The 26,051-nt window shown below is 42.8% G+C and overlaps 1 protein-coding gene across 2 annotated transcripts in view; it reads left to right on the forward strand.

Moving 5' to 3' along the window:
- Positions 1-24,971, forward strand: part of LOC106574268 (neuroligin-4, X-linked) — a 75,944-nt gene extending 50,973 nt beyond the window's left edge. For both annotated transcript variants that reach the window (XM_014150053.3, XM_014150054.3), the window contains 3 exons: positions 15,076-15,261; positions 18,658-19,447; positions 22,539-24,971. In XM_014150053.3, coding sequence (XP_014005528.1) covers positions 15,076-15,261; positions 18,658-19,447; positions 22,539-23,433 — 1,871 coding nt within the window. In that variant the 3' untranslated portion in view covers positions 23,434-24,971. The remainder of the gene's footprint in view (positions 1-15,075; positions 15,262-18,657; positions 19,448-22,538) is intronic.
- The last annotated feature ends 1,080 nt before the right edge of the window (positions 24,972-26,051 follow it).

Raw genomic sequence — 26,051 nt, forward strand, 5'->3', positions numbered from 1 at the left:
CCTTTGTATGGATTATCTATTACGTCCCCATTTTGCACATTTTCAAATTTTCACACACATTATCCCGTTGCTATATCAAACAAACAGATACAGGCTCTACTTCAACATAGCCACTTGACAAGATAGACAAATATAGCCTACGCTGGATGCAATGTCTTTCATTGTGATGGGGTTATTTGGTGGCTTGCAGATGTACATCTATAAAGGATTCTAAACCACTATACATACATTTGCGTAATGAGGGTTGATATGACAGACTGGCCAGTGATGGCAATGTTGTGAGAGTTCCCAATTACCCGGGACTCGCCAGAGAGATTCATTTTTGACAGACATACAGACAGAGGTTGGTTTGCAGATATTCACCTCTCTGTGTCCCTAATGGCACCCTATTCCCTATATTCCCTACTACTTTTCACCAGAGCCCTATGGGATAAAGGGAATAGGGTGCCATTTGGGATCACTGGCTTTCACTGAGCTAGCTATAGCTGTGACCTGACCTCCTTGAGCAGCTAATTCCAAACATTCCTCCTCACATCTCTCCCTTTGATAATTACCATTTAATCTGGGAGCCATGGGGTGGATTATTCTCTGGACAGAGAGCACAATTAGACACTATTACCGCCACAATGAATGTCTGGATAGATGGGTAGACCCCGATCAGAGCTTTTTCTTCCTTGCTCCCATGTGTTCTGTTCATACAAAGAAAGTCAGGCTTGTCAATTCAATACCAACTATGTTTTTTTTTGTCTTGTTGAAAGACAAGGCTTGTGAAAATGAAAAGACTTGTCTCTCTCCATTAAGAGAGGCGTACAATAGGAAAGACCGGTGCTATTAACTGGTCAGATCACGGTGTAGATACAGGCTATGAGGCGAGCACCAGCTGGTGGCAAGAAGCTTGAAAAAACACTGTAATGTTTGGAGTCAAATCGAAATATATTGCTCCAGAAATATAGCAACTTCATATTCTCTGTGCATTGACTTCCATGTGTTTACAGACGTGATACAGCAGTGTACTATACATGGAGTGTACAAAACATTAAGCACACCTTCCTAATATTGTGTTGCACCCCCTTTTACCCTCAGAACAGCCTCAATTCATCGGGGCATGGACTCTGCAAGGTGTTGAAAGCGTAGATGCTGGCCCATGTTGACGCCAATGCTTTCCACAGTTGTGTCAAGTTGGCTGAATGTCCTTTGGGTGGTGGACCATTCTTGATACACACAGGAAACTGTTGAGCGTGAAAAACCCAGCAGCGTTACAGTTAAATCTTTGTTCTTGACCATTCACCCATACAGTGGCTTGCAAAAGTATTCACCCCCTTGGCATTTTTCATATTTTTTTGTCTTACAATCTGGAATTAAAATAGATTTTTGGGGGGTTTTGTATCATTTGATTTACACAACATGCCTACCACCTTGAAGATGCAAAATCTTTTTTATTGTGAAACAAACAAGAAATAAGACAAAAACACTGAAAACTTGAGCGTGCATAACTATTGACCCCCCCCCCCCCCCCCCCCAAAAGTCAATACTTTGTAGAGCCACCTTTTGCAGCAATTACAGCTGCAAGTCTCTTGGGGTATGGCTCAATATGCTTGGCACATCTAGCCACTGGGATTTTTGCACATTCTTCAAGGCAAAACTGCTCCAGCTCCTTCAAGTTGGATGGGTTCCGCTGGTGTACCGCAATCTTTAAGTCATACCACAGATTCTCAATTGGATTGAGGTCTGGGCTTTGACTAGGTCATTCCAAGACATTTAAATGATTCCCCTTAAACCACTCAAGTGTTGTTTTAGCAGTATGCTTAGGGTCATTGTACTGCTGGAAGGTGAACCTCTGTCCCAGTCTCAAATCTCTGGAAGACTGACATAGGTTTCCCTCAAGAATTTCCCTGTATTTAGTGCCATTCATCATTCCTTCAATTCTGATCAGTTTCCCAGTCCCTGATGATGGAAAAACATCCCCACAGCATGATGCTGACATCACCATGCTTCACTGTGGGGATGGTGTTCTCGGGGTGATGAGAGGTGTTGGGTTTGACATAGCGTTTTCCTTGATGACCAAAAAGCTACATTTTTGTCTTATCTGACCAGAGTACCTCCTTCCATATGTTTGGGGAGTCTCCCACATGCCTTTTGGCAAACACCAAACTTATTTTTTTCTTTAAGCAATGGCTTTTTTCTGGCCACTCTTTCGTAAAGCCCAGCTCTGTGGAGTGTACGGCTTAAAATGGTCCTATGGACAGATACTCCAATCTCTGCTGTGGAGCGTTGTAGCTCCTTCATGGTTATCTTTGGTCTCTTTGTTGCCTCTCTGATTAATGCCCTCATTGCCTGGTCTGTGAGTTTTGGTGGGCGGCCCTCTCTTGGCAGGTTTGTTGTGGTGCCATTTTCTTTCCATTATTTAATAATGGATTTAATGATGCTCTGTGGGATGTTAAAAGTTTCAGATATTTCTTTATAACCCAACCCTGATCTGTACTTCTCCACAACTTTGTCCCTGACCTGTTTGGAGAGCTCCTTGGTCTTCATGGTGCCGCTTGCTTGGTGGTGCCCATTGCTTAGTGGTGTTGCAGATTCTGAGGCCTTTCAGAACATGTGTATATATACTGAGATCATGTGATAGATCATGTGACACTTAGATTGCACACATGTGGACTTTATTTAACTAATTATGTGACTTCTGAAGGTAATTGGTTGCCCCAGATCATATTTAGGGGCTTCATAGCAAAGGGGTGAATACATATGCACGCACCACTTTTCATTTTATTTTATTTTTTTCCGATTTTTTTGAAACACAAGTATTTTTTTTCATTTCACTTCACCAATTTGGACTATTTTGTGTGTGTCCATTACATGAAATCCAAATAAAATCAATTTAAAGTACAGGTTGTAATGCAACAAAATAGGAAAAACACCAAATACTTTTGCAAGGTACTGTACACAATCCATGTCTCAATTGTCTCAAGGCTTACAAATCCTTCTTTAACCTTCCTTTAACCTTCTTCTTTAATCCTTCCGTTCATCTACACTGACTGAAGTGGATTTAACAAGTGGCATCAATAAGGAATCATAACTTTCACCTGGATTCACCTGGTCAGACTAAGCCATGGAACGAACAGGGGTCCTTTAATGTTCTGTACATTCAGTGTATGTTGTGCTCTTAGCCTACATTGCATCTGGCCAATAGGCTAGCACAGTACGTGGAAAATTTGCAGACCCATGGTGTGTAATCGGTGCAATCGTCCTGTCAATGCACAGCATGGTTCCACAGGATCAATACCATTTAAGTAAAGTGTCCAGCACAGGAGGTTGGTGGCATCTTAATTGGGGAGGACTGGCTTGTGGTAATGGCTGGAGCGGAATAAGTGGAATGGTATCAAATACATAAAACACATGGTTTGATGCCACTCCATTCGCTCCGTTCCAGCCATTATTACAAGCCGTTCCCCCCTCAGCAGCTTCCACTGGTGTCCAAACATATCGAATAGACAGCAGCACCAAATGGCCTGAACATGGAAGGGATGTGTGTGTGTGACTACAGTATTTTGACATTTCAATGAGAGTACATGCATTTGTCATAGCTCTGTATCATACTGTAGGCCTTTGGCACACACAGTATCAAAGAAAAACAACTGCATGAAGATTGTAGCTTGTACTTCATTTTAATGCTTCACTCACCTTCATACTCACAAGAACTCTATGTCTACACAAAGCACAGGAAATGCATTCTGGAATAAATACCCCCCCAAAAAGTCCTTAGGCAATGCATGTGTCACCCAGTATCATGCAGGGGGGAATGAATGCTTTATTGTCCCATAGAGACATTTGCTCGGTAACATCACATTTTACCAGTTGCTCTTATCCAGCGCAACTAGGGTAAAGTGCCTTGCTCAAGGGCACATCGACAGATTTTTCAACTAGATCTTTACTTGCCCAACACTCTTAACCGCTAGGCTACCTACCGCTACATGCTTGGTAACATAGATGGAGCCCTTTACCTGCCTTTCAAAGTGGCATTAAATGACAGTGTGGCCAAGCAGACCTCTTATGTCACTGCTGCCATTCAAACCCAGATCTGTCCAAGCTGTACTGTTGTGAGGCTGAATGATGGCTGTCCAACTTCCATTAAGCTTGCAGCCCCTGCCCTGCCGCAGCATCAGCATTAGTACAAGGCCGGCTGAGAGAGAGAGAGCGAAAGAGAGAGATTAGTCTGATGTGCAATCTCCCTCTAACGGAGTCAGCATGCTTCAGTTCGGCTGGCAGCTAGCCGAAGTCGGCTAGGCAAAACAAACTAGTGTGCTCGCATACTGTCTTAAAAGACCTTCGCTTGAAAAAAAAAGTCAATAGTACTGTTTGGCCATTTTGAGACACCGTAGCCAGTATACACTTTCTCGAAATAGTAATAATTAATAACTCAAGAAATCTCTTACGTTTTGTTTGGTCGAGGAGATCTTAGTCACGCAATTTTACATCTTAACTAAAATGTTTGGTGCAGTATTTTGAAATATCCTTGTTAAAACCAAGTATAGAGTTTATTTGTTATAATTAATTGGTATTAGATTTAAAAGGTGATCGAATTGCTGCTGAATTGTAATGTCGTTAATGCATTTCTTTTGAATAAATATTTATTTAATGTACAAGTGAATGGGTTGGTTTACTTTTAAATTTTGAACAATAAGGTAACTTGTTAAGCTGAGGACAATGGGAGAGTTGACCTGGTTAACAGGAGGCCTGGGGAAGAGACGTTGAAAATAGAGGGAGAGACGTTGAAAACGATGGAAATACATTATTAGTGTTGGTGAAGAAAAACAATAAAAGAAGATGATAAAAATAGAACAAAACCCATACCTACTGAGTTTTGAAGGAAAATACTGCTTTGATTTTATAAGAGTTATTTTAGTTTTGTTAAGAAAGACTTAGTAAAGACTGAATCTACCGTTTCATCTTGGAGGTATTTGACAGCCTCAAGGTTAGCCTAGCATCGTGCGAGACCTGGAAAGAATTGCTTGTGGAAGATTAACGACTTCATGTTTCCATGGGATATCTGTTGCTGCTAAGGAGTACTGTGAGCATTAATAGCTGTGCTTGCTGTGGATCTTGTGAGGACACCTGCTGGACGGAACTGCTATACTTCGCTGAATAAATATATACAAGTAGTGAGTAACTACAACGGTGGGGTGCTTCGGGACTTGTGTGTTGTAAAAATTTTTTATAGCTCTAACGCGTGCCAACAGGTTTAAGCAAGCTTCCAAGTAATTTGGACATGGGTTGTGAGAAATCACTGGGGTTTATCATTTGTAATTATTTTGATGTGGTACATTAAAAAATGTGATAATATACATCTTGAACCTTGTCTGTTGCATTGGTGGAGTTATTTACTGTTTCAATTTCATTTAAATGCATATCCTTATATAATAACAAAAATCTACAATCATTCTATCTGAAGTTAATACCCTGGTTGTCATCGCCCTAGTGAGTTTACAATAGGGATTCTTATTGGAGATGTCCTTCTCACCTAATATCCCATGCTGTTCAGATATTCTAAGTAAGGTAATATTGTGAGAGTCAAATTCGAGCCTGTTGAGAGGGTTACAATTTGTAAATGAAAAAATGTGCATGAAAACGTGTCGTCTATAGTTGAATGACAACATAGACTTTATCGAAGAAACCCTACAGTTGACCAATCACGGACGAAGGGGCGTAGGCTTTCTGGTCCTTACAAAACTATGCAGTTATTTGTTTTTTATTAATTATTTCTAACATTGTTAGCCCAGAAAATCTCAAGTGTTATTACATACAGCCGGGAAGAACTATTATATATAAAAGCGATGTCAACTTACCATCATAACGACCAGGAATATGTCTTTCCCGAAGTGAATCCTCTGTTCGGACCTCCACCCTGGACATGCAATCTTATCCCAGAGGCCGATCCAAAACAACGCGATCGCCGCAGGAGAGGCAGGCGTAGCGACCTACTGGTCAGACTCAGAAGGCGAGCACACCATCCACCGCTTCCGAGCATATTACTTGCCAATGTCCAATCTCTAGATAACCATTCACCAGGCGCTCTCATTTGTTAACTTCTGTAACCGTAAAAGCCTTGGTTTCATGCATGTTAACATTCGAAGCTTCCTCCCTAAGTTTGTTTAATTCACTGCTTTAGCACACTCCGCCAACCCTGATGGACTAGCCATGTCTGAATCATGGCTTAGGAAGGCCACCAAAGATCCTGAAATTTCCATCCCTAACAATAACATCTTCCAACAAGATAGAACTGCCAAAGAGGGCGGAGTTGCAATCTACTGCAGAGATAGCCTGTAGAGTTCTGTCATACCATCCAGGTCTGTGCCCAAACAATTCGAGCTTCTACTTTTAAAAATCCACCTTTCCAGAAACAAGTCTCTCACCGTTGCCGCTTGTTTTAGACCCCCTTCAGCCCCCAGCTGTGCCCTAGACAACATATGTGAATTGATTGCCCCCCCATCTATCTTCAGAGTTCGTACTGTTAGATGACCTAAACTGGGATATGCTTAACCTCTCTAGGGTCGGCGGGATGAAATCGTCCCACCTACGTAACAGCCAGTGGAATCCTGTGGCGCGTTATTCAAATACCTTAGAAATGCTATTACTTCAATTTCTCAAACATATGACTATTTTACACCATTTTAAAGACAAGACTCTCGTTAATCTAACCACACTGTCCGATTTCAAAAAGGCTTTACAACGAAAGCAAAACATTAGATTATGTCAGCAGAGTACCCAGCCAGAAATAATCAGACACCCATTTTTCAAGCTGGCATATAATGTCACATAAATCCAAACCACAGCTAAATGCAGCACTAACCTTTGATGATCTTCATCAGATGACTCACCTAGGACATTATGTTATACAATACATGCATGTTTTGTTCAATCAAGTTCATATTTATATCAAAAACCAGCTTTTTACATTAGCATGTGACGTTCAGAACTAGCATACTTCCGGTGAATTTACAAAAAATTGACTAAATTACTCACGATAAACGTTCACAAAAAGCATAACAATTATTTTTATAATTATAGATACAGAACTCCTCTATGCACTCGATATGTCTGATTTTAAAATAGCTTTTCGGTGAAAGCACATTTTGCAATATTCTCAGTACATAGCCCGGCATCACAGGGCTAGCTATTTAGACACCCAGCAAGTTTAGCACTCATCAAAGTCAGATTTACTATAAGAAAAATGTTATTACCTTTGGTGTTCTTCATCAGAATGCACTCCCAGGACTTCTACTTCAATAACAAATGTTGGTTTGGTTCAAAATAATCCATAGTTATATCCAAATAACAGCGTTTTGTTCGTGCGTTCAAGACACTATCCGAATGGTAAAGAAGGGTGACGAGCACGACGCATTTCGTGACAAAAAAAATCGAAATATTCCATTACCGTACTTCGAAGCATGTCAACCGCTGTTTAAAATCAATTTTTATGCCATTTTTCTAGTAAAAAAGCGATAATATTCCGACCGGGAATCTGCGTTTAGGTAAAAAGACGAAAGAAAATAAAGCATGGGGTCGACTCGTGCACGCGCCTAAGCCCATTGTCCTCTGATCGGTCACTATCCAAACGCGCTAATGTGTTTCAGCCTGGGGCTGCCTCGATATCATTCAGCTTTTTCCCGGGTTCTGAGAGCCTATGGGAGCCGTAGGAAGTGTCACGTTACAGCAAAGATCCTCAGTCTTCAATTAAAAAGAGCCAAGATGAACAAGAACTTGTCAGACAGGTCACTTCCTGTATAGAATCTTCTCAGGTTTTTCCCTGCCATATGAGCTCTGTTATACTCACAGACACCATTCAAACAGTTTTAGAAACTTTAGGGTGTTTTCTATCCAAAGCCAATAATTATATGCATATTCTAGTTACTGGGCAGGAGTAGTAACCAGATTAAATCGGGTACGTTTTTTATCCGGCCGTGTAAATACTGCCCCCTACCCCCAACAGGTTAACACCCCAGCCGTCCTACACTCTAAACTAGATGCCCTCAATCTCACAGAAATTATTAAGGAACCTACCAGGTACAACCCTAAATTCATAACCATGGGCACCCTCTAAGATATCACCCTGATCAACATGCCCTCTAAATACACCTCTGCTGTCTTCAACCAGGATCTCAGCGATCACTGCCTCATTGCCTACGTGCATGATGGATCCGCAGTCAAATGACCACCCCTCATCACTGTCAAACGTTCCCTAAAACACTTCAGCAAGCAGGCCTTTCTAATCGACCTGGCCCGGGTATCCTGGAAGGATATTGACCTCATCCCATCAGCAGAGGATGCCTGGTTGCTCTTTAAAAGTGCTTTCCTCACCATCTTAAATAAGCATGACCCATTCAAAAAATGTAGAACTAAGAACAGATATAGCCCTTGACTCACCACAGAATTGACTGCCCTTGACCAGCACAAAAACATCCTGTCTAACCAAGGCTAACCTTGAGGCTGTCAAATACCTCCACGATGAAACGGTAGCTTCAGTCTTTACTAGGTCTTTAGCATCGAATAGCCCCCGCGATATGCAACTTTTCAGGGAAGTCAGGAACCAATATACTCAGTCAGTTAGGAAAGCTAAGGCTAGCTTTTTCAAACAGAAATTTGCATCCCGTAGCACTAATTCCAAAAAGGTTTGGGACACTGTAAAGTCCATGGAGAATAAGAGCACCTCCTCCCACCTGCCCACTGCACTGAGGCTAGGAAACACAGTCACCACCGATAAATCTACGATAATCGATCATTTCAATTAGCATTTTTCTACGGCTGGCCGTGCTTTCCACCTGGCTACCCCTACCCCAGCCAACAGCTCAGCACCCCCTGCAGCAACTTGCCCAAGCCCCCCCCCCCCCCCCCCGCTTCTCCTTCACCCAAATCCAGACAGCTGATGTTCTTTCTAAAATGATCCGCCTAAATTGTTCAAACCCCTATTACTAGCCTGTTCAACCTCTCTTTTGTATCGTCTTTGATCCCTAAAGATTAGGAAAGCTGCCGCAGCCATCCCCCTCTTCAAAGGGGGAGACACTCTAGACCCAAACTGTTATGGTCTTATTTCCATCCTGCCCTGCCTTTCTAAAATCTTCGAAAGCCAAGTTAACAAGGAGATCACTGACCATTTCGAATCCCACCATACCTTCTCCACTATGCAATCTGGTTTCCGAGCTGGTCATGGGTGCACCTCAGCCAATCTCAAGGTCCATAACGATATCATAACCGCCATCGACAAAAGAAAGTCCTGTGCAGCTGTCTTCATCGACCTGGCCAAAGCTTTCGACTCTGTCAATCTCCGCATTCTTATCGGCAGACTCAATAGCCTTGGTTTTTCAAATGACTGCCTCGCCTGGTTCACCAACTACTTCTCAGATAGAGTTCAGTGTGTCAAATCGGAGGGCCTGTTGTCCGGACCTCTCTATGTAACATTCTCTGTTTCACGGAAACATGGCTCACTCGGGATATGTTGTCAGAGTCAGTACAGCCACCCAGTTTCTTCATGCATCGCTCCGACAGAAACAAACATCTCTCTGGTAAGAAGGGCGAGGGTGTATGCCTTATGATTAACGACTCATGGTGTAATCACAACAACATACAGGAACTCAAGTCCTTTTGCTCAGCCGACCTAGAATTCCTTACCTTATCAAATGCCGACCGCATTATCTTCCAAGAGAATTCTCTTCGATTATTGTCACAGCCTGGTATATCCCCCCCAAGCAGATCCCTCGTCGGCCCTGAAAGAACTTCACTGGACTCTATGTAAGCTGGAAACCATACATCCTGAGGCTGTATTTATTGTAGCTGGGGATTTTAACAAAGCTAACCTAAGAACCATACTTCCTATATTCTATCAGCATATCGAATGCGCGACAAGAGCTGGTAGCTTTCTGGATCATTGCTACTCGAACTTCTGCGATGCATGCAAAGCCCTCCCCCACCGTGCCTTCGGCAAATCTGACCATGACTCCATTTTGTTGCTCCCAGCCTATAGACAGAAACTAAAACAGGAAACACCCGTACTCAAGTCAATACAATACTGGTCTGACCAATCGGATTCCACGCTTCAAGATTGCTTCAATCACGTGGACTGGGATATGTTCCGGATAGCCTCAGACAATAACATTGATGTATACGCTAAGTCGGTGAGCGAGTTTATTAGCAAGTGCATCGGAGATGTCGTACCCCCTGTGACCATTAAAACCTTCCCTAACCAGAAATCGTGGATTGATGGCAGCATTCGCGCAAAACTGAAAGCGTGAACCACCGCTTTTAATCATGGTAAGGCGCCTGGAAACATGACCGAATACAAACAGTGCAGCTATTCCCTCCACAAGGCAATCAAACAAGCAAAGCGTCAGTTTAGAAACAAAGTAGAGTCGCAATTCAACGGCTCAAACACAAGACGTATGTGGCAGGTCTACAGTCAAATAAAACCAGCCCCATTGCGGACATCGACATCTTGCTCCCAGACAAATAAATGACTTCTTTGCTCACTTTGAGGACAATACTGTACAGTGCCACTGAGACAGCCCGCTACCAAAGCCTGTGGGCTCTCCTTCTCTGTGGCCAATGTGACTAAAACATTTAAACATGTTAACCCTCGCAAGGCTGCTGGCCCAGATGGCATCCCTAGCTGCGTCCTCAAGAGCATGCGCAGACCAGCTGGCTGGTGTGTTTACGGACATATTCAACCAATCCCTATCCCAGTCTGATGGCTACCATTGTTCCAGTTCCCAAGAAAGCTAAAGTAACTGAACTAAATGACTATCGCTCCATTGCACTCACTTCTGTCTTCAGGAAGTGCTTTGAGAGACTAGTCAAGGACCATATCACGTCCACCCTACCTGATACCCTAGACTCACTCCAATTTGCATACCGCCCCAATAGGTGCACTGATGATGCAATCGCCAACACACTGCACACTGCTCTATCCCATCTGAACAAGAGGAATACCTATGTAAGAATGCTGTTCATTGGCTACAGCTCAGCATTTAACACCATAGTACCCACCAAACCATAGTACCCACCATCATTAAGCTCGAGACCCTGGGTCTCAACCCCGCCCTGTGCAACTGGGTCCTGGACTTCCTGACGGGCCCCCCCTAGGTGGTGAAGGTAGGAAACATCTCCACCGCGCTGATCCTCAACACTGGAACCCCACAAGGGTGCGTTCTCAGCCCTCTCCTGTAATCCCTGTTCACCCATGACTGCGTGGCCATGCACGCTTCCAACTCAATCATCAAGTTTGCAGACAACACTACAATGGTAGGCCTGATTACCAACAACGACGAGACAGCCTACAGGGAGGAGGTGAGGGCCCTCGGAGTGTGGTGTCAGGAAAACCAACTCTCACTCAACGTCAACAAAACAAAGGGAATGATCGTGGACCCCGTCCACATTGACGGTACAGTAGTGGAGAAGATGGAAAGTTTTAAGTTCCTCGGCGTACACATCAAAGACAAACTGAAATGGTCCACCCACACAGACAGCATGGTGAAGAAGGCACAACAGCGCCTCTTCAACCTCAGGAGGCTGAAGAAATTTGGCTTGTCATCTAAAACACTCACAACCTTTTACAGATGCACAATTGAGACCATCCTGTCGGGCTGTATCACCACCTGGTATGGCAATTGCACCGCCCTCAACCGCAAGGCTCTCCAGAGGGTAGTGCGATCTGCACAACGCATCACCGGGGGCAAACTACCTGCCATCCAGGACACCTACAGCATCCAATGTCACAGGAAGGCCAAAAAGAACATCAAGGACAGCAACCAAGCGAGCCATTGCCTGTTCATGCCGCTATCATCCAGAAGGCGAGGTCAGTACGGGTGCATTAAAGCTGGGACCGAGAGACTGAAAAAGAGCTTCTATCTCAAGGCCGTCAGACTGTTAAACAGCCATCACTAACATAGAGAGGCTGTTGCCAACATACAGACTCAAATCTCTGGCCACTTCAATAAACTGACTTAATAAAGGTATCGCTAGTCACTTTAAATAATGCCGCTTTAATAATGGTTACATGGTGGTATCACAAGTCACTTTAAATAACGGCACTTTAGTAATGTTTACATATCCTACATTACTCATCTCATATGTATATATTGTATTCTACACCATCTACTGCATCTTGCCTATGCCACACGTCATCGCTCATCAATATATTTATATGTACATATTCTTATTCATCCCTTTACATTTGTGTGTATAAGGTAGTTGTTGTGAATTTGTTAGATTACTTGTTAGATATTACTGCATAGTCGGAACTAGAAGCACAAGCATTTCGCTACACTCGCATTAACATCTGCTAACCATGTGTATGTGACCAATAAAATTTGATTTGATTTGAGATTTCGGTTTCCGAACTTCGGCTGGCCTCGAGAAAAAATGTTGTGTGCCCGAGCAGCCAAAAAAACCCTTACCGAAGTCCAAAACGAACAAATTCGCCACAAAATGTCTGGGAAGCGTGCGGATGCCTTAAGCCAGAGACGTAAAAAATGCATTGGAAAGACATTGTTATTCCTGCATCGACCCTGTGATATTGTTGTTACAATATTAACATTCTGCACATTGTGAGGCCAACCCTGCAAATAACATTTTACTCAGATGCATTCCCAGGCAGAGTAAGATCAATACTAAAATAATATTGCTCAAGGAATATTTTATTTCTGAACAGCATGTTTGATTAGCTACATTTTAATGGAGGTTTAAGCTGTGTTTGTCTGTGACAGTGCATTTAAATCAGGCATTGTGTTGCACTTCCATGCAAAACATTGATATTGATGTTAAATATACTAGTATAGTGTGTTTTTACAAGCTTTGTAATGTCAGTTATAGCAGTTATCAATATCAGTTCAAATAATAGATCATAGCTTCAAAGCTCAGGTCCATAAATACATCTTAATGCAATGTTCTTCTCAGTAATATGCGCAGCAACTTCTTGAAATGGAAGCTTTCACTCATATTTTCACACACCCTGAGGAGTGGGCTATCCTCTGCTCCGCTCACCTTCTCCTCGGCTCCTCTTCTCAGACAGAGGTGGTGAGTGGAGACTGAGGAGAGAGAGCGAGAGAGAGAGAGAGAGAGAGAGAGAGAGAGAGAGAGAGAGAGAGAGAGAGAGAGTGGGAGATGGGGAGAGAGAGGAGCAAGCTGAGGCCTGGAGGTCATACACCCAGGAGTGTGAGTCCTGCCAGGGGACTTATAATCCCACAACACCCTCTGCTGCTATCCCCTCTACCACCCGTCTGTCCTCTCCCTGTATCCCCCTATCCCTCCTGCATCCCCCTATCCCCTCCTCCATCCCTCCACCCCCCCCCTCCATTCCTTCTACTCCCCCTCTATCTCTCTATCCCTCCACCCCTCATCCAGCCCCTCCACCCCTCCTCCATCCCTTCTATCCCTCCTCCATCCCTCTATCCCTTCTACCCTCCTCCATCCCTCTATCCCTTCTACCCCTCCTCCATCCCTCTACCCCTCAACCCTCCTCCATCCCTCATCCCTTCTACCCCTCATCCATCCCTCCACCCCTCCTCCATCCCTCTATCTCCTCCACCTCTCCTCCATCCCTTCCACCCCTCCTCATCCCTCCATCCCTCTATCCCGTCCACCTCACAGCCAGTCCATGACTAACTGGATCTGCTCCCTATCACAGGGCCACAGGACGTCTTTCCTCTTCTCCCTTCTCCTCCTTTTCCTCCTTCTCTCCATCCTTTCATCCGATTTGTCCTGTAGCCTGTAGACTGCTCTGTCTGGGCTCTCCCCCCCTGGGATGGAAGCCGAGAGCTGAGGTGTGTCCCAAAGGGCACCCTATTCCCTACATAGTGCACTACTTTTAACAAGGGCTCTGGTGAAAAGTAGTGCACTATGTAGGGAATAGGGCACCATTTGGGACACTGCCTGGGGGCTGTCTGTGCCAGGGACTCGGCTTAGACATCCAAGGCCTGGCGCTTGCAAGGACCAGACACCCCGGTGGCCGTCTCTCGCAGACTCTAAAGGCCCACCACCTAATGGGTTTAGACTAATCAGCTAATTTGTCAACAAGTTTCTGATTTCGACAAGCATATCAACAAGCTTGTCTGTCTGGCCTGACACTCGGCTGTATAAAGTCGAATCCAAGTTGAAGCCGTGTGGTTGAATTCAGACTATGAAAAAGGAACTTGCCTTCTCTCTCTGTCTGTTTCTCTATAGACTGTATAGTCGAAGCCAAAGCAAGTGAATGTTGACTGTGAAAAGGAGCTTTGCCTCTCTCTGTCTGTCTCTCTGTCTTCTCTTCCGCTACTCTCAGTATAATGGTGGTTCGGTTAGAATCCCTCCTGCCAGCTCAGGTTAAATGACTGAGGGAGTACAATCCTACATTATCCTACATTATTCTCTTGATCTAAACAGCAAGTGATGATTCCCAGGTCATTAGGAACCACTGTGACTTACTGAAGAGTTTTGTTATTTGACTGGATAATAAGACTAGAAGCATGCGGGTGTTGCTGACTCACTGAGTGCTTAAATTCTTATAGAACAGTAACAATTGGTTCCATAAGGAGGGTTCCTTGAGAATGCCAGGTAACTCCTTCCTGTCCCTTTGTGTTGTGTTGTACAGGCCATTTATCCCTGGGTGGGGTCATCCATTATTTCACTGATAGTTGGAACTTCAATGTATTCACGTCACATTTACCTCCATCCGTTGTGGTGATAAATATAGTCTAAGACGGGCTATTACTGTATGTTTTGAGACACCCACTAGGGATCTAAGTACTGTTCTTTGTGTGACTAACTGTACTGTGTTTCCTTGTACCATGGTCCCAAAGACAACAATATCTACAATGAAAAGTGTTAGCAGGTGCAATAATGTATTCATTTAAATTCAATTTCATTGTATTTACACTTTATGCTTTATTTATTTTATTTGCTTTATGATACATTTCTAAATCACCACCAGGTACAGAATATTGTCCAATAGGAATTTTCCCTGTCTCCCCTTTGTTTCAATGACAAGCTGTTTTTAGAGGGAGATCAAGGAGGTGATCAATGAGTTTATTCTGTCTCTTGTTGTTCACACAGGCTTCCTAAGCACAGGGGACCAGGCAGCCAAGGGGAACTATGGACTGCTGGACCAGATCCAAGCCCTGAGGTGGATCAAAGAGAACATTCAGGCCTTCAAAGGAGATCCAAAGAGAGTGACAATCTTCGGCTCTGGTGCAGGGGCATCGTGTGTTAGCTTGCTCACGCTCTCTCACTACTCAGAAGGTATGTATAGTCTCCAAAAATATTTCCTTACTTCCTTGGAAATCATTGAGATTATATAATATTTTTTATATATGTCAGTGAATACAATTCCTTTTGAATTTTTTATGAATCAGAAAAGGAATAATTCTCGGCGTCCACTGTGAGATTTATACACTGCACTGAATGATTATTAATTCAATTCATATGGTCATATGAACTTCAGCAATAATTGTAGAATATGGTAATAAAATAAACACCTGTGGGGAAATGTTTTATTATATGTATTGCTTTATATGATAGATATCTACAGAGGGATTTTGTTTCAAACAGGAATATCTCTCTCGCTGGGAGGGTATGTCTGTGTCCCAAATGGCACCATATTCCCTACATGGCGCCTGATCAAACCTACTGCATTACATAGGGAAAACAGTTCAATTTGGGACGCAACCTGTGCGTTGTTTAAACAGTCAGGATGCACCATCATGACTGTTCAGAGAACGTAGCGTCACATTTGATGGCCTTCATAGCAGAGATAACAACTAGAGTGTGTTCACAGGTTCACTCAAGTGTACAATATTGCCTACCTCAGCCACTAGATATTTGTGTGACCAGCCTGAGAAAAGTGGTAGGTGGATATCAAGAATATTAGAATGGCTCACCGCCGTGACATTATAGTACGTTTACATCTCGCTGTTTCTTTTATTATCATTAGAAAACAGTATCCTAGAAATGTGAGTGTCATTAAGTGTCATTGTTGCTCTCTCTCAGCCCAGTGCACAGCACATTGTAGAGAGGCAAACAAAGTCTGCGTCCCAAATGGTATCATATTCCCTATGGTGGTCAAAAGTAGTGCACCGTACAGGGAAGAGGATGTCATTTGGGACGCAGACAGAGATAGACAATTGAATAGCTAGGTGTACCTTCTCGCTCTCTTTCTCTGCAGCTGAATCTCACCAGGAGCTGTTTGAGTAAATGACTGTGATAACAGCATTACCTACTCAGTCTCCATAGGGCAAAGCCCCAGATGGATCTTAACCGGCACATCTCGCAACTTCAGGCTTTATTCCCGTCAATACAAAATCAATATCAGTTATGGCAGGAAATGGACATGTCTTGCACTCGTCAATGGACTTTCATTTCTCTCCATGCCCCGCTGCTGCTAAAAAAAAAACATAAATCCTCTGCTTTCAGTCCTTTCTTTCATCGTCGTTCTCTCAGAAGTCCAATTCAAACATTGAATGCCAAGACTGTGCAAAGCTGCCACCAAGGCAAAGGGTGGCTACTTTGAAGAATCTCAAATATATAATATATTTTTGATTTTGGTTACTACATGATTCCATATGTGTTATTTCATAGTTGTGATGTCTTTACTATTATTCTACAATGTAGAAAATAGTCAAAATAACAACACTTGAATGAGTAGCTGTGTCAACTTTTGACTGGTACTGTATGTATGTATGTATGTATGTATGTATGTATGTATATATATATATATATATATATATATATGATAGGGACGGAAAAAGACACTCAAGTTGGGAAGAGATGTTACCAGACAGTCAGGGATCTTCTTGTCTCTTTTAGCCCAGTAGTTGTCTCTCCTTAAAGGAATAATTTGTTTCATTAGTCCACTTTTGATACAGTCCCAAAATGTTTTGCATTTCAGCAATCAAGTTTTCAAGATATACAACTTTCAAAATCCTAATTTCCACATCATCATGATGATGTGTTTTGCATAATGTGATGCATTTTGCATCATCATTATGATGTAGTAAGTGACAATTAGCGTTATGAAAGTTGTCTATCTTGAAGACTTGATTGCTGATGTGCAAAACATTTCGGGACTGTATCAAAAGTGGACTAATGAAACAAATGATTCCTTCAAGGAGAGACAACTACTGGGCTAAAAGGGACAAGATAGTTTTTGAGTGGATTATTTCTTTAACATCTGCCAGCCTGGTTCCCTCACTCACACTACGGCCAAACATTTTACCAATACCCCCCCACCCACCGGAATAAAATCCCTCACACTAGTTTTGGTTAGCCCTGTATCCTATCACCTGTATTGGTGTTGTGATGGAATTGGATTTGCTAGGGCTCTTGTTAGTCAAGCAGCTATGTTCCTGCATCACTCCCTTTAGCCAGACCCAGGTGGCATGGGAGCCGTAGCCCCTCATCGCTGCTCCCCTTGTAGGACATGATATGTTTCTGTTTCACGGCTCCACAGGCACGCCTCAGCAAGCAGAATGAGGTAAACACAGGAGGCAGATGCAACATATTTAAATTAACTTCTGGTGAGTCAGGCTTTAACTGATATTCTTTAACCAGAGGAAATGGGGGAAAAAAGCTAAATAAACCTCTGTTGCTAACTAGGCCTTGAGGGAGACTTCGTCTTCTGCGGCTCGGAAGCATACTTTTCAAGTCGTCCTTGTTGAGTCACCATCATAAGGATATAAATAGAACTTAGAAAATACTGGGGGAAAAAATGTAACATACAAGAAGTGTTCCTAGTGCGCTGTGGCCTATTTGCAGTGGCAGTGGCAGACAGATCGTGACATGCAGCTCCAACATAATTCAGGATGAATAAGTGGCCTGAGGCCTCATTGCAGAATAAACAAATGTGTCTTTTATTTTCAGTCTGATTCATTTATTATGACCAGCGTTGACAAGATGTGATGTCCCTGTCCATGTCCTTAATCATCCTTTTGCTACATATTTTTGTCAGTATAGGAGGATATGCAGTAAACATGTATCTCTGTCTGATTTCTATGGATCTGTGTGGATGTTACAGGCGTAATCAGGCAAAACATTTTTTACTGATTATAGCACTCACAGAAGATGTTACATCAGAATTACTTAAATAATACCGAATTAATGAATTACATTTTATTTTTGCGTCAAATCACCAATTGGCAACCCATCCCTTATGGGATTAATTGACACATTAACAAACATTACAATAATTCACCATGGTAATTAAATGATAATTCTTCTTGTGGCGTTCTCTGCATTGCACATCACATAGAGTGAAAAGAACACAATACATCAATACATAATAGTCAGTAAGGTTATCCAAACAATAATTACATCCCTAGAGCAGTAAAATAATATACATACATACATACATACATACATACATACATACATACATACATACATACATACATACATACATACATACATACATACATACATACATACATACATACATACATACATACATACACACTGCATATATACACATACCTACCATAAACAGACCAGAAAATACAAATTATTTATATACTGAGTAAATACCAATGTGGCTGTTCCAGGTGTGTGTATTTTCTTTTAGTAGTTTTATTGCAAAACATGTGAAAAACACCAAACACAATGTGTGAGATTTGTTGTGTCTAACATCAGTTGTCTCCCTTTCAGATCTCTTCCAGAAAGCCATCATCCAGAGTGGTACAGCTCTGTCCAGCTGGGCGGTTAACTACCAGCCTGCCAAGTACACACGGATGCTGGCTGAGAAGGTGGGCTGCAACATGCTGGACACCATCGACCTGGTGGAGTGCCTCCAGAGCAAGAACTACAAGGAGCTGATCGAACAGAACATCTTACCCGCAAAGTACCACATCGCCTTTGGCCCCGTCATCGACGGCGATGTCATCCCGGACGACCCCCAGATCCTCATGGAACAGGGCGAGTTCCTCAACTACGACATCATGCTGGGGGTCAACCAAGGCGAAGGGTTCAAGTTTGTGGAGGGCAGCGTGGACAGCGAGGACGGCGTCTCGGCCAACGACTTCGACTTTGCCGTGTCGGACTTTGTGGATCACCTCTACGGCTACCCGGAGGGCAAGGACACACTAAGGGAGACCATTAAGTTCATGTACACTGACTGGGCCGACAAGGAGAACCCCGAGACAAGGAGGAAGACGTTAGTCGCACTCTTCACCGACCACCAGTGGGTGGCACCGGCCGTAGCCACAGCGGACCTCCATGCCCAGTATGGTTCGCCAACGTATTTTTACGCCTTCTACCACCACTGCCAGAGCGACATGAAGCCTAGCTGGGCTGACTCGGCACATGGAGACGAGGTGCCCTATGTGTTCGGGATCCCGATGATCGGACCCACGGACCTGTTCAACTGCAACTTTTCCAAGAACGACGTCATGCTCAGCGCAGTGGTTATGACCTACTGGACTAACTTCGCCAAGACAGGGTAGGTTGTCCAATTCATTCTGTTTTTATACTGTCTGTCAGATTGTTTATTTGAAGTGGATAAATATCCATCATGGATCGAGAAGACACTTAGCAAGTTATGGAAGCATAGCTTCAACTAAACTGAACAAATCAGTGCTTCAGCAAGTCTTATAGAGGCTTTGGTTTTCATTAAGGCTTTGCCGTTTGCAGATATCACTTGATATTTGGATCACGTCTTTGTTTCCTGAACCCTGGGATTAGCCAGGTAGCAGGATGTTTGCGACCCAGTCACACTGAAAATTAATTTTAAGGTGAATAAATAAATTCTTGAACAGCTTCATAGGCTGTAGCATTCCCTCCCCCAGCTCTCCGGCTTGGCTAGCGTCCAACTGATCCCAGTTCATCAGGGGATAGATTGGCAACGTTATTGACATGGGGAGGCTCTTTTACTCTGAGTGCTTTTTGCTTTCCCATAGTGCTGCTTCAAACAAAGCACGAACCCAAAGCAAATTCATGGCATTTGAGAGTGTCCATTTTTCACAAGAGTCTCTCCAACTGCAGGCAAACACTCCCGTTGCGATCCTCAATTTCCTCGCTAGATTGAGGGTTTTCCAGAAGAAGGCTCCCAACGACAGACAGGGGATTCGGAGGGATGAGAGGCATATCATTAACTACTCATCTCAGTGCTTTGAAATGGGGTGATGTACAAAATTGAAAAGTACAATACACAGGGAAGCCTTCTTCTTATTCGTGGTGGATAGTGGACTGAACAATGGGTGAGGCTTGTGTGTATGTGTATCCATGCGTGCGTGTTTCTTAGTATACACTGCACATGCAGGCTATAGTCAACTAAAAATGAAGACAGCTGGGAACACATGGCAGACTGGAAAAGCAGATTTTTTATTTCACCTGCAAAGAGAGGCTTTGTGTCAAACAGAGGGAGATAGGATTGGATACATTTGTGAGCATCTGAGTAGATACATGTAAGTATTATGTGCAAGCCACAGCCCTCTGGTGAAAAAGCAGAAGCTGGGTAGACCGACGTGCGGTTTATTTATATCCAGGACTTTGCTATTTCCATAAACCTGCGACGACAAGTCTCTTAGGAGGTGTAGACTAGCCCTCCATCTGAATGTACTTCTGTTATCACACAAAACAGATTGACAGCATGGTGAAAGCATATGTTTTATGGACCTTCTGAGATACATGTGAATAGCTTGCTAAGTATTTATCAGTCCGATGGGCATGGGATGCCTGGAGCGTTGTCTTTATTCCAAGTCTATAGTATTGGAGAAAATGGCATATTGTTACAGCAGACGCTTCCATATGCTTCTATCAGGGCTACAGGCCTTAAGTGATATTGTACTGGGATCCACATGCTAGCTGGAACATATGCACATACACTATGTAAGTAACTATTACTAGACAGTCACTGGATCCATTTCAGGGAGATTAGTTTAATTTACCAAGAGGTGACATTTTGACAGTGTAAAACATGTCAAATGGGAAGATGTTACTAACAAAGACTGTAGTGTAATATTCAGCAAGGCACTAGGGTTTGACACAAAGTACTGCGAGCAATATACCCATTTTGGTAATGTTTTTGTAGTTGTGGAAGAGTAAATGTGGCCCACGACGTTCAGAGTGACGCAAACAAACACACAAGTTCTCTTGAGTAGAATGACATAGCAAAATGTCACAAGATTAGCTTTGTATTGAATCAGATCTAATTGAATCCTACTCTCCAGGGATGCACAGACATAATTTCCTATTTTTTTCTCTCTCTGTCCATCCTTCCATTTACAAATGAATGGCATACTTAGATCCTGCTGTAATCGGTAAGGACAGGATTAAACAGTGCTCCATCAGCCGGAGATACTGTCATGCAGGATTAGCCAGTTAAATGTATCCTGATCCCTTGAGACCACTGTTATCTAGTAGGCCACCTGATGGACGGATGGAGCTGTGATAAAAGCAGCCTTCTCCCAGTCTCACAGTCTCTCAGTACTCTAAGAGCTCGTTTTGGAAGCAGAGCAGACCTCCTGGTACATACCTATTTTGACGTCTATCAAATGTATTTTAGCATTGGCTCTAGTCTGCCTGGAGTGCCAGGTGGGCGTGGTTTGCTGTTTCCCGCCTATTCAATCGGTTTCATTGGGTCAGGCAAGCAAAATCAAACCCAGCTGAAGTATTTTAGATGATTTCAAATAGTATTTGAACCCAGGTCTGCATCCGAGGTCATCTTGAATGGTCTGATGGGTCCTGAGTGTCCCATGGTGCCTGAGTGCAGTGTATGACTCAAGATGAGGCCTTTTTTTCTGTTCAGCATTCAGCTGGACATTCCCCCTTCCCATTCCATTCCTTTTACGCTTCCACTCACTCAACAGTGTCAGGCTCCAAGGTTGTCGTCTCGACTGTACTACTTGCCTCTGTCTCCCTTTGAAAGTTAATGAAATCAGAGTCACAATGTCACAGGAAAGTTGTTTGATTCCAACTCTGAGGCAGTCAACTATAATATCTACTTCAAAATGTCAATGGGAGAATAAAAAGGCTACGCTACAGTAAAATGTTAACATGATCTAGGATATTGGGCCATTTCATACTATTGCAGATTTGTTCTATGAATAACCGAGGTGTTTGTTATAAACGTTAAACATGGGGGCACAGGATATGCTTTGCATTCATCAATTATATGAGTCTTGTAACTGTACAGTAGGATGACTCAGCTCTAAAGTGAATCTAATGGGTAGTTTTAGTGGCCATTTGTGACTTCATCTTCTTTTTACTTTAATAAAGATTCCCTTCAGTGGGCTTAAAGAAAAAAAAAATATATATATATATTACAGAGGTAATAATGACCACATTGACTCACTTGGGAGGAATATAACATAACATTTCGTTCTAGTATATTTTAATATTTTGGGTCAATAATTTTCAATTTCACGAGCATTGACTTCACAAGCCTAGAGATAAAATAATGCTTAGGTGGCCATTATTCAGAATGCTGCCCTTTTTTTCTCTCTTTTTTAAACATTTTGTAGAACACTGTCCTGAAAAGGACAATTGTATAATAATTTCATGACTAATGTTTTTTATCTTCTCTATTTCAGAGATCCAAACCAGCCCGTTCCTCAGGACACCAAGTTCATCCATACAAAACCTAACCGCTTTGAAGAGGTTGCCTGGTCGAAGTACAACCCCAAGGACCAGCTCTACCTGCACATCGGCCTGAAACCCAGGGTCAGGGACCACTACCGGGCCACTAAGGTAGCCTTCTGGCTGGAACTAGTTCCACACCTCCACAACATAAATGAGTTGTTCCAGTATGTATCCACAACGACCAAGATACCGCCGCAGGACACCACCCCGTTTCCTTACACCAAGCGTTTCCCAGGTAATCGGCCTTCTACCACCCGCCACCCTGGGGTTCCCTCCGCTAACACCAAGCAGACCACCGACCAGCGGAAAGGTGAGGACCTCACCGACGAATCAGCCGTGGTTATCGAGACTAAACGGGACTATTCCACGGAGCTGAGCGTCACCATCGCCGTGGGAGCCTCGCTGCTCTTCCTCAACATCCTGGCGTTCGCTGCGCTCTACTACAAGAAGGACAAGCGGCGGCATGAGTCAAACCGGCGCGGGCCAAGCCCACAGCGCATCTCCGCCGGGCCGGCCAATGCGGCGGCCAACGCCAATGACATCGCCCACCTGCAGAGCGAGGAGCTGATGTCCCTGCAGATGAAGCAGCAGCAGCAGATGGATCACGAGCACCACCACGAGTGTGAGTCGCTCCAGGCCCACGACACGCTGCGCCTCACCTGCCCGCCCGACTACACCCTCACGCTACGTAGGTCGCCAGACGACATCCCCCTCATGACGCCCAGCACCATAACCATGATCCCCAACTCGCTGGCCGCCATGCAGCCGCTTCACAACTTCAACACGTTTGGCGGCAGTCAGAACAGTACCAACCTGCCCCATGGACACTCCACCACCAGGGTATAGCTCTTTGTGGAGAAGTCAAACGTCGATGTTGCCTGGCCTATGTTGGACAAACGCTAAGAAAAGAGAGCAGAGTGACTGACTGTGTTTCACACAGAACTCATCTCAGTGGATGAGATGTTATTTTGCTACCATGCCTTCTTGAACAGTATATCAAAGTCAAATATGAACTTCTAATGACATGTTTGAAAAGTGAATGTTACTACAGTAATACTGTTTTCGGAGTGAAGCTTCTCGAATGAATCGAAGAGAGTTTTACCAGAAGAACAACACCGGAAGACAAGTCGAATAATCTGCTGTAGAATGCTTGAATAGACAGTACAAAACATGAAGGGTTACAGTGATGATAAGGATTACTCAAAAAGCTTTTTGTGCCATCAAGTACATCATAGGACAACAACACACAATTGTACAGTGAATTACCACTCTACTACATTGGTAAAGTATGACAGACTAGTCATGGGCACTGAATTTAACCCCCCCCCCCCCCCCCCCCCAGCCTGACATGTATTTATGAAAACTTTGTAAAAAACAGTATATAGTTGTGAGTAAAAATAAACAAAAAAGAGAACTTTAAAGAGCTTCTATTGTTGTTTGAGTTTAACTATGGCTTTTCCAAGCGTGTTCTTTCTGTTGAGGTGCATGTAAATAAACACTATCAGTCATTATCCATTTTTAAAAAATAAAAATCTGTGTTTCATTGTTTTCACAGCAGCAGATAAAAAAGTGCAAACACTATCCATTTTGGGAGCATACTGTGCATCGTCTAGACAACCATTACATTGTCCTGTGTATCCTTTGTATCCATTTCTGACACAATGCATGTCTGAGAACTGCTTTATAATCTACATTTTCAGACAGCATTCTGATTCTGTCTCAAAATGAGGTTTGATAGCGTGAGTCCATTTTTTTGTGACCTGATTCATCTTGTTCTGCATTTAATCATTTTGTTTGTAGGCTATTTATGTCTAGCAGCAATCTCACCACTGTCTGAGCTTCAAATGTGACCAGCAATGTATTACTTAGAAAAAAGGCAGTGGATTTTGGTATCAATATTAGTTGGATATGTTTGTAAAGAAGTATATGTTAGATATTTCAAATTGTCATATGCTAGCAATATGTAAAGTATTGTGCCGGGCTTTTGATATCTTGGGTTACTACAACACAAGTGAATGAGTGTAAATAATAATAATGATAAAGGATATTATTAATAATAACAATTATAAGTACAATAAAAAGTCAACATTAACCCAAATGATTTTCCGTTCTGCATCCTATTACAGAGAAAAACTAAAGCAAGTACATATAAAAAGGTTTATAATAATGCTACATTTGTAACTTCAATGAAAGATATATCCTTACCAATGGTCCATCAACTGTCAAGATACCAAGGGTTTTGATGTAGGATTTGAAATCATTTAATTTGTCTGATATTGTTTGCAGTTTTGCCTTAAGTGATAGATGATATTTCTGGCTGGACACCTGTATAAAGATTTTCTGCAGCATTTTTAATAAAATATCACAGTATTTTCTAAAGAAAAGCTTCATGGACATTTTTTAAATGTGTGTGTGTGCCAGTCTGTGTAAGAAATGTTGGATGACATGCAGGATTTGGAACACGTGCTATTGAATAAGACTCCTTCATTTGCTATCTTACACAATGAAGACATGCGTTTCCATATAAATGGATGTACTGTATCTTGTTGCAATTCCGTCCTCTACTCCTATTTACTTTGTGCAGATGCACTCTTCATGAACCTCATGAAGTTAACAATTTAGAGTTTATCAACACTGGCAATTTAACAACCAAAACTTTTAAAATGTGATATCGGAATTTGTAAATAGTTTAGCCAAGAAAAAACCACGGACTTACAGACTTGATAAATTGCCACTTTGCTCAGTAAAAACAGACCCACTTATGAGCTGAATAGCCAAGTGTGTAGCTGCATTGGGTTTGCAGTGTCTCTAGTGGTATTTGCATACAAGGGTTTGCATCCTGTACGGCGTAAAATTGCTTTGCAATGCTGTCCCTCCTTCCTTCCCACGGGTCAATGTATGATCTCTCTTCAAACTAACTTGACAGAAGGAAAATCTACATTTTTAATAGTTTTTTTGTTGTTGCAGTTACTGGGGCGAAGTAGATGTCTCTATACAATCTCTTTGACATTAGACCTACAGTGTATAAGGCCCTGATGCAAGAGATTGGGGGCAAAGAAAATTGTTATTACGAGACAGAAAAAAAACTTTGCCAAAGTGCCAAGATCATTTAATATGTTGTCTTCATTGTCTACATTATCTATCTAGTCTGGTTATGTCTCAAACTGCATGTTAAAATATGTATCTTAAGACAACCAGCGAAAACACACGACCATGCATGGAGTGTGTCTGTAGAGTAGACCAGGGCTCCATCCCAAATTGGACCCTATTCCCTTTACAGTGCACTACTTTTGAAGAGCCCTATGGCCCTATAAAGTGAGTAGGGTATCGTTTTGGACGCGCAAACAGCTCTTCTTCTTAATTGGTAGGTTGTTTATGCTAGGGGTAATGGGGTGGGGTTCACTGAGCATGAATACTCCAGACTCGACTGGAAGTTAATTAAGCCAGCTACAGCGTTCCATCAC

The sequence above is a fragment of the Salmo salar genome, chromosome 16, assembly GCF_965601325.2.
Source record: "Salmo salar chromosome 16, fSalSal1, whole genome shotgun sequence".
NCBI lineage: Eukaryota > Metazoa > Chordata > Actinopteri > Salmoniformes > Salmonidae > Salmo > Salmo salar.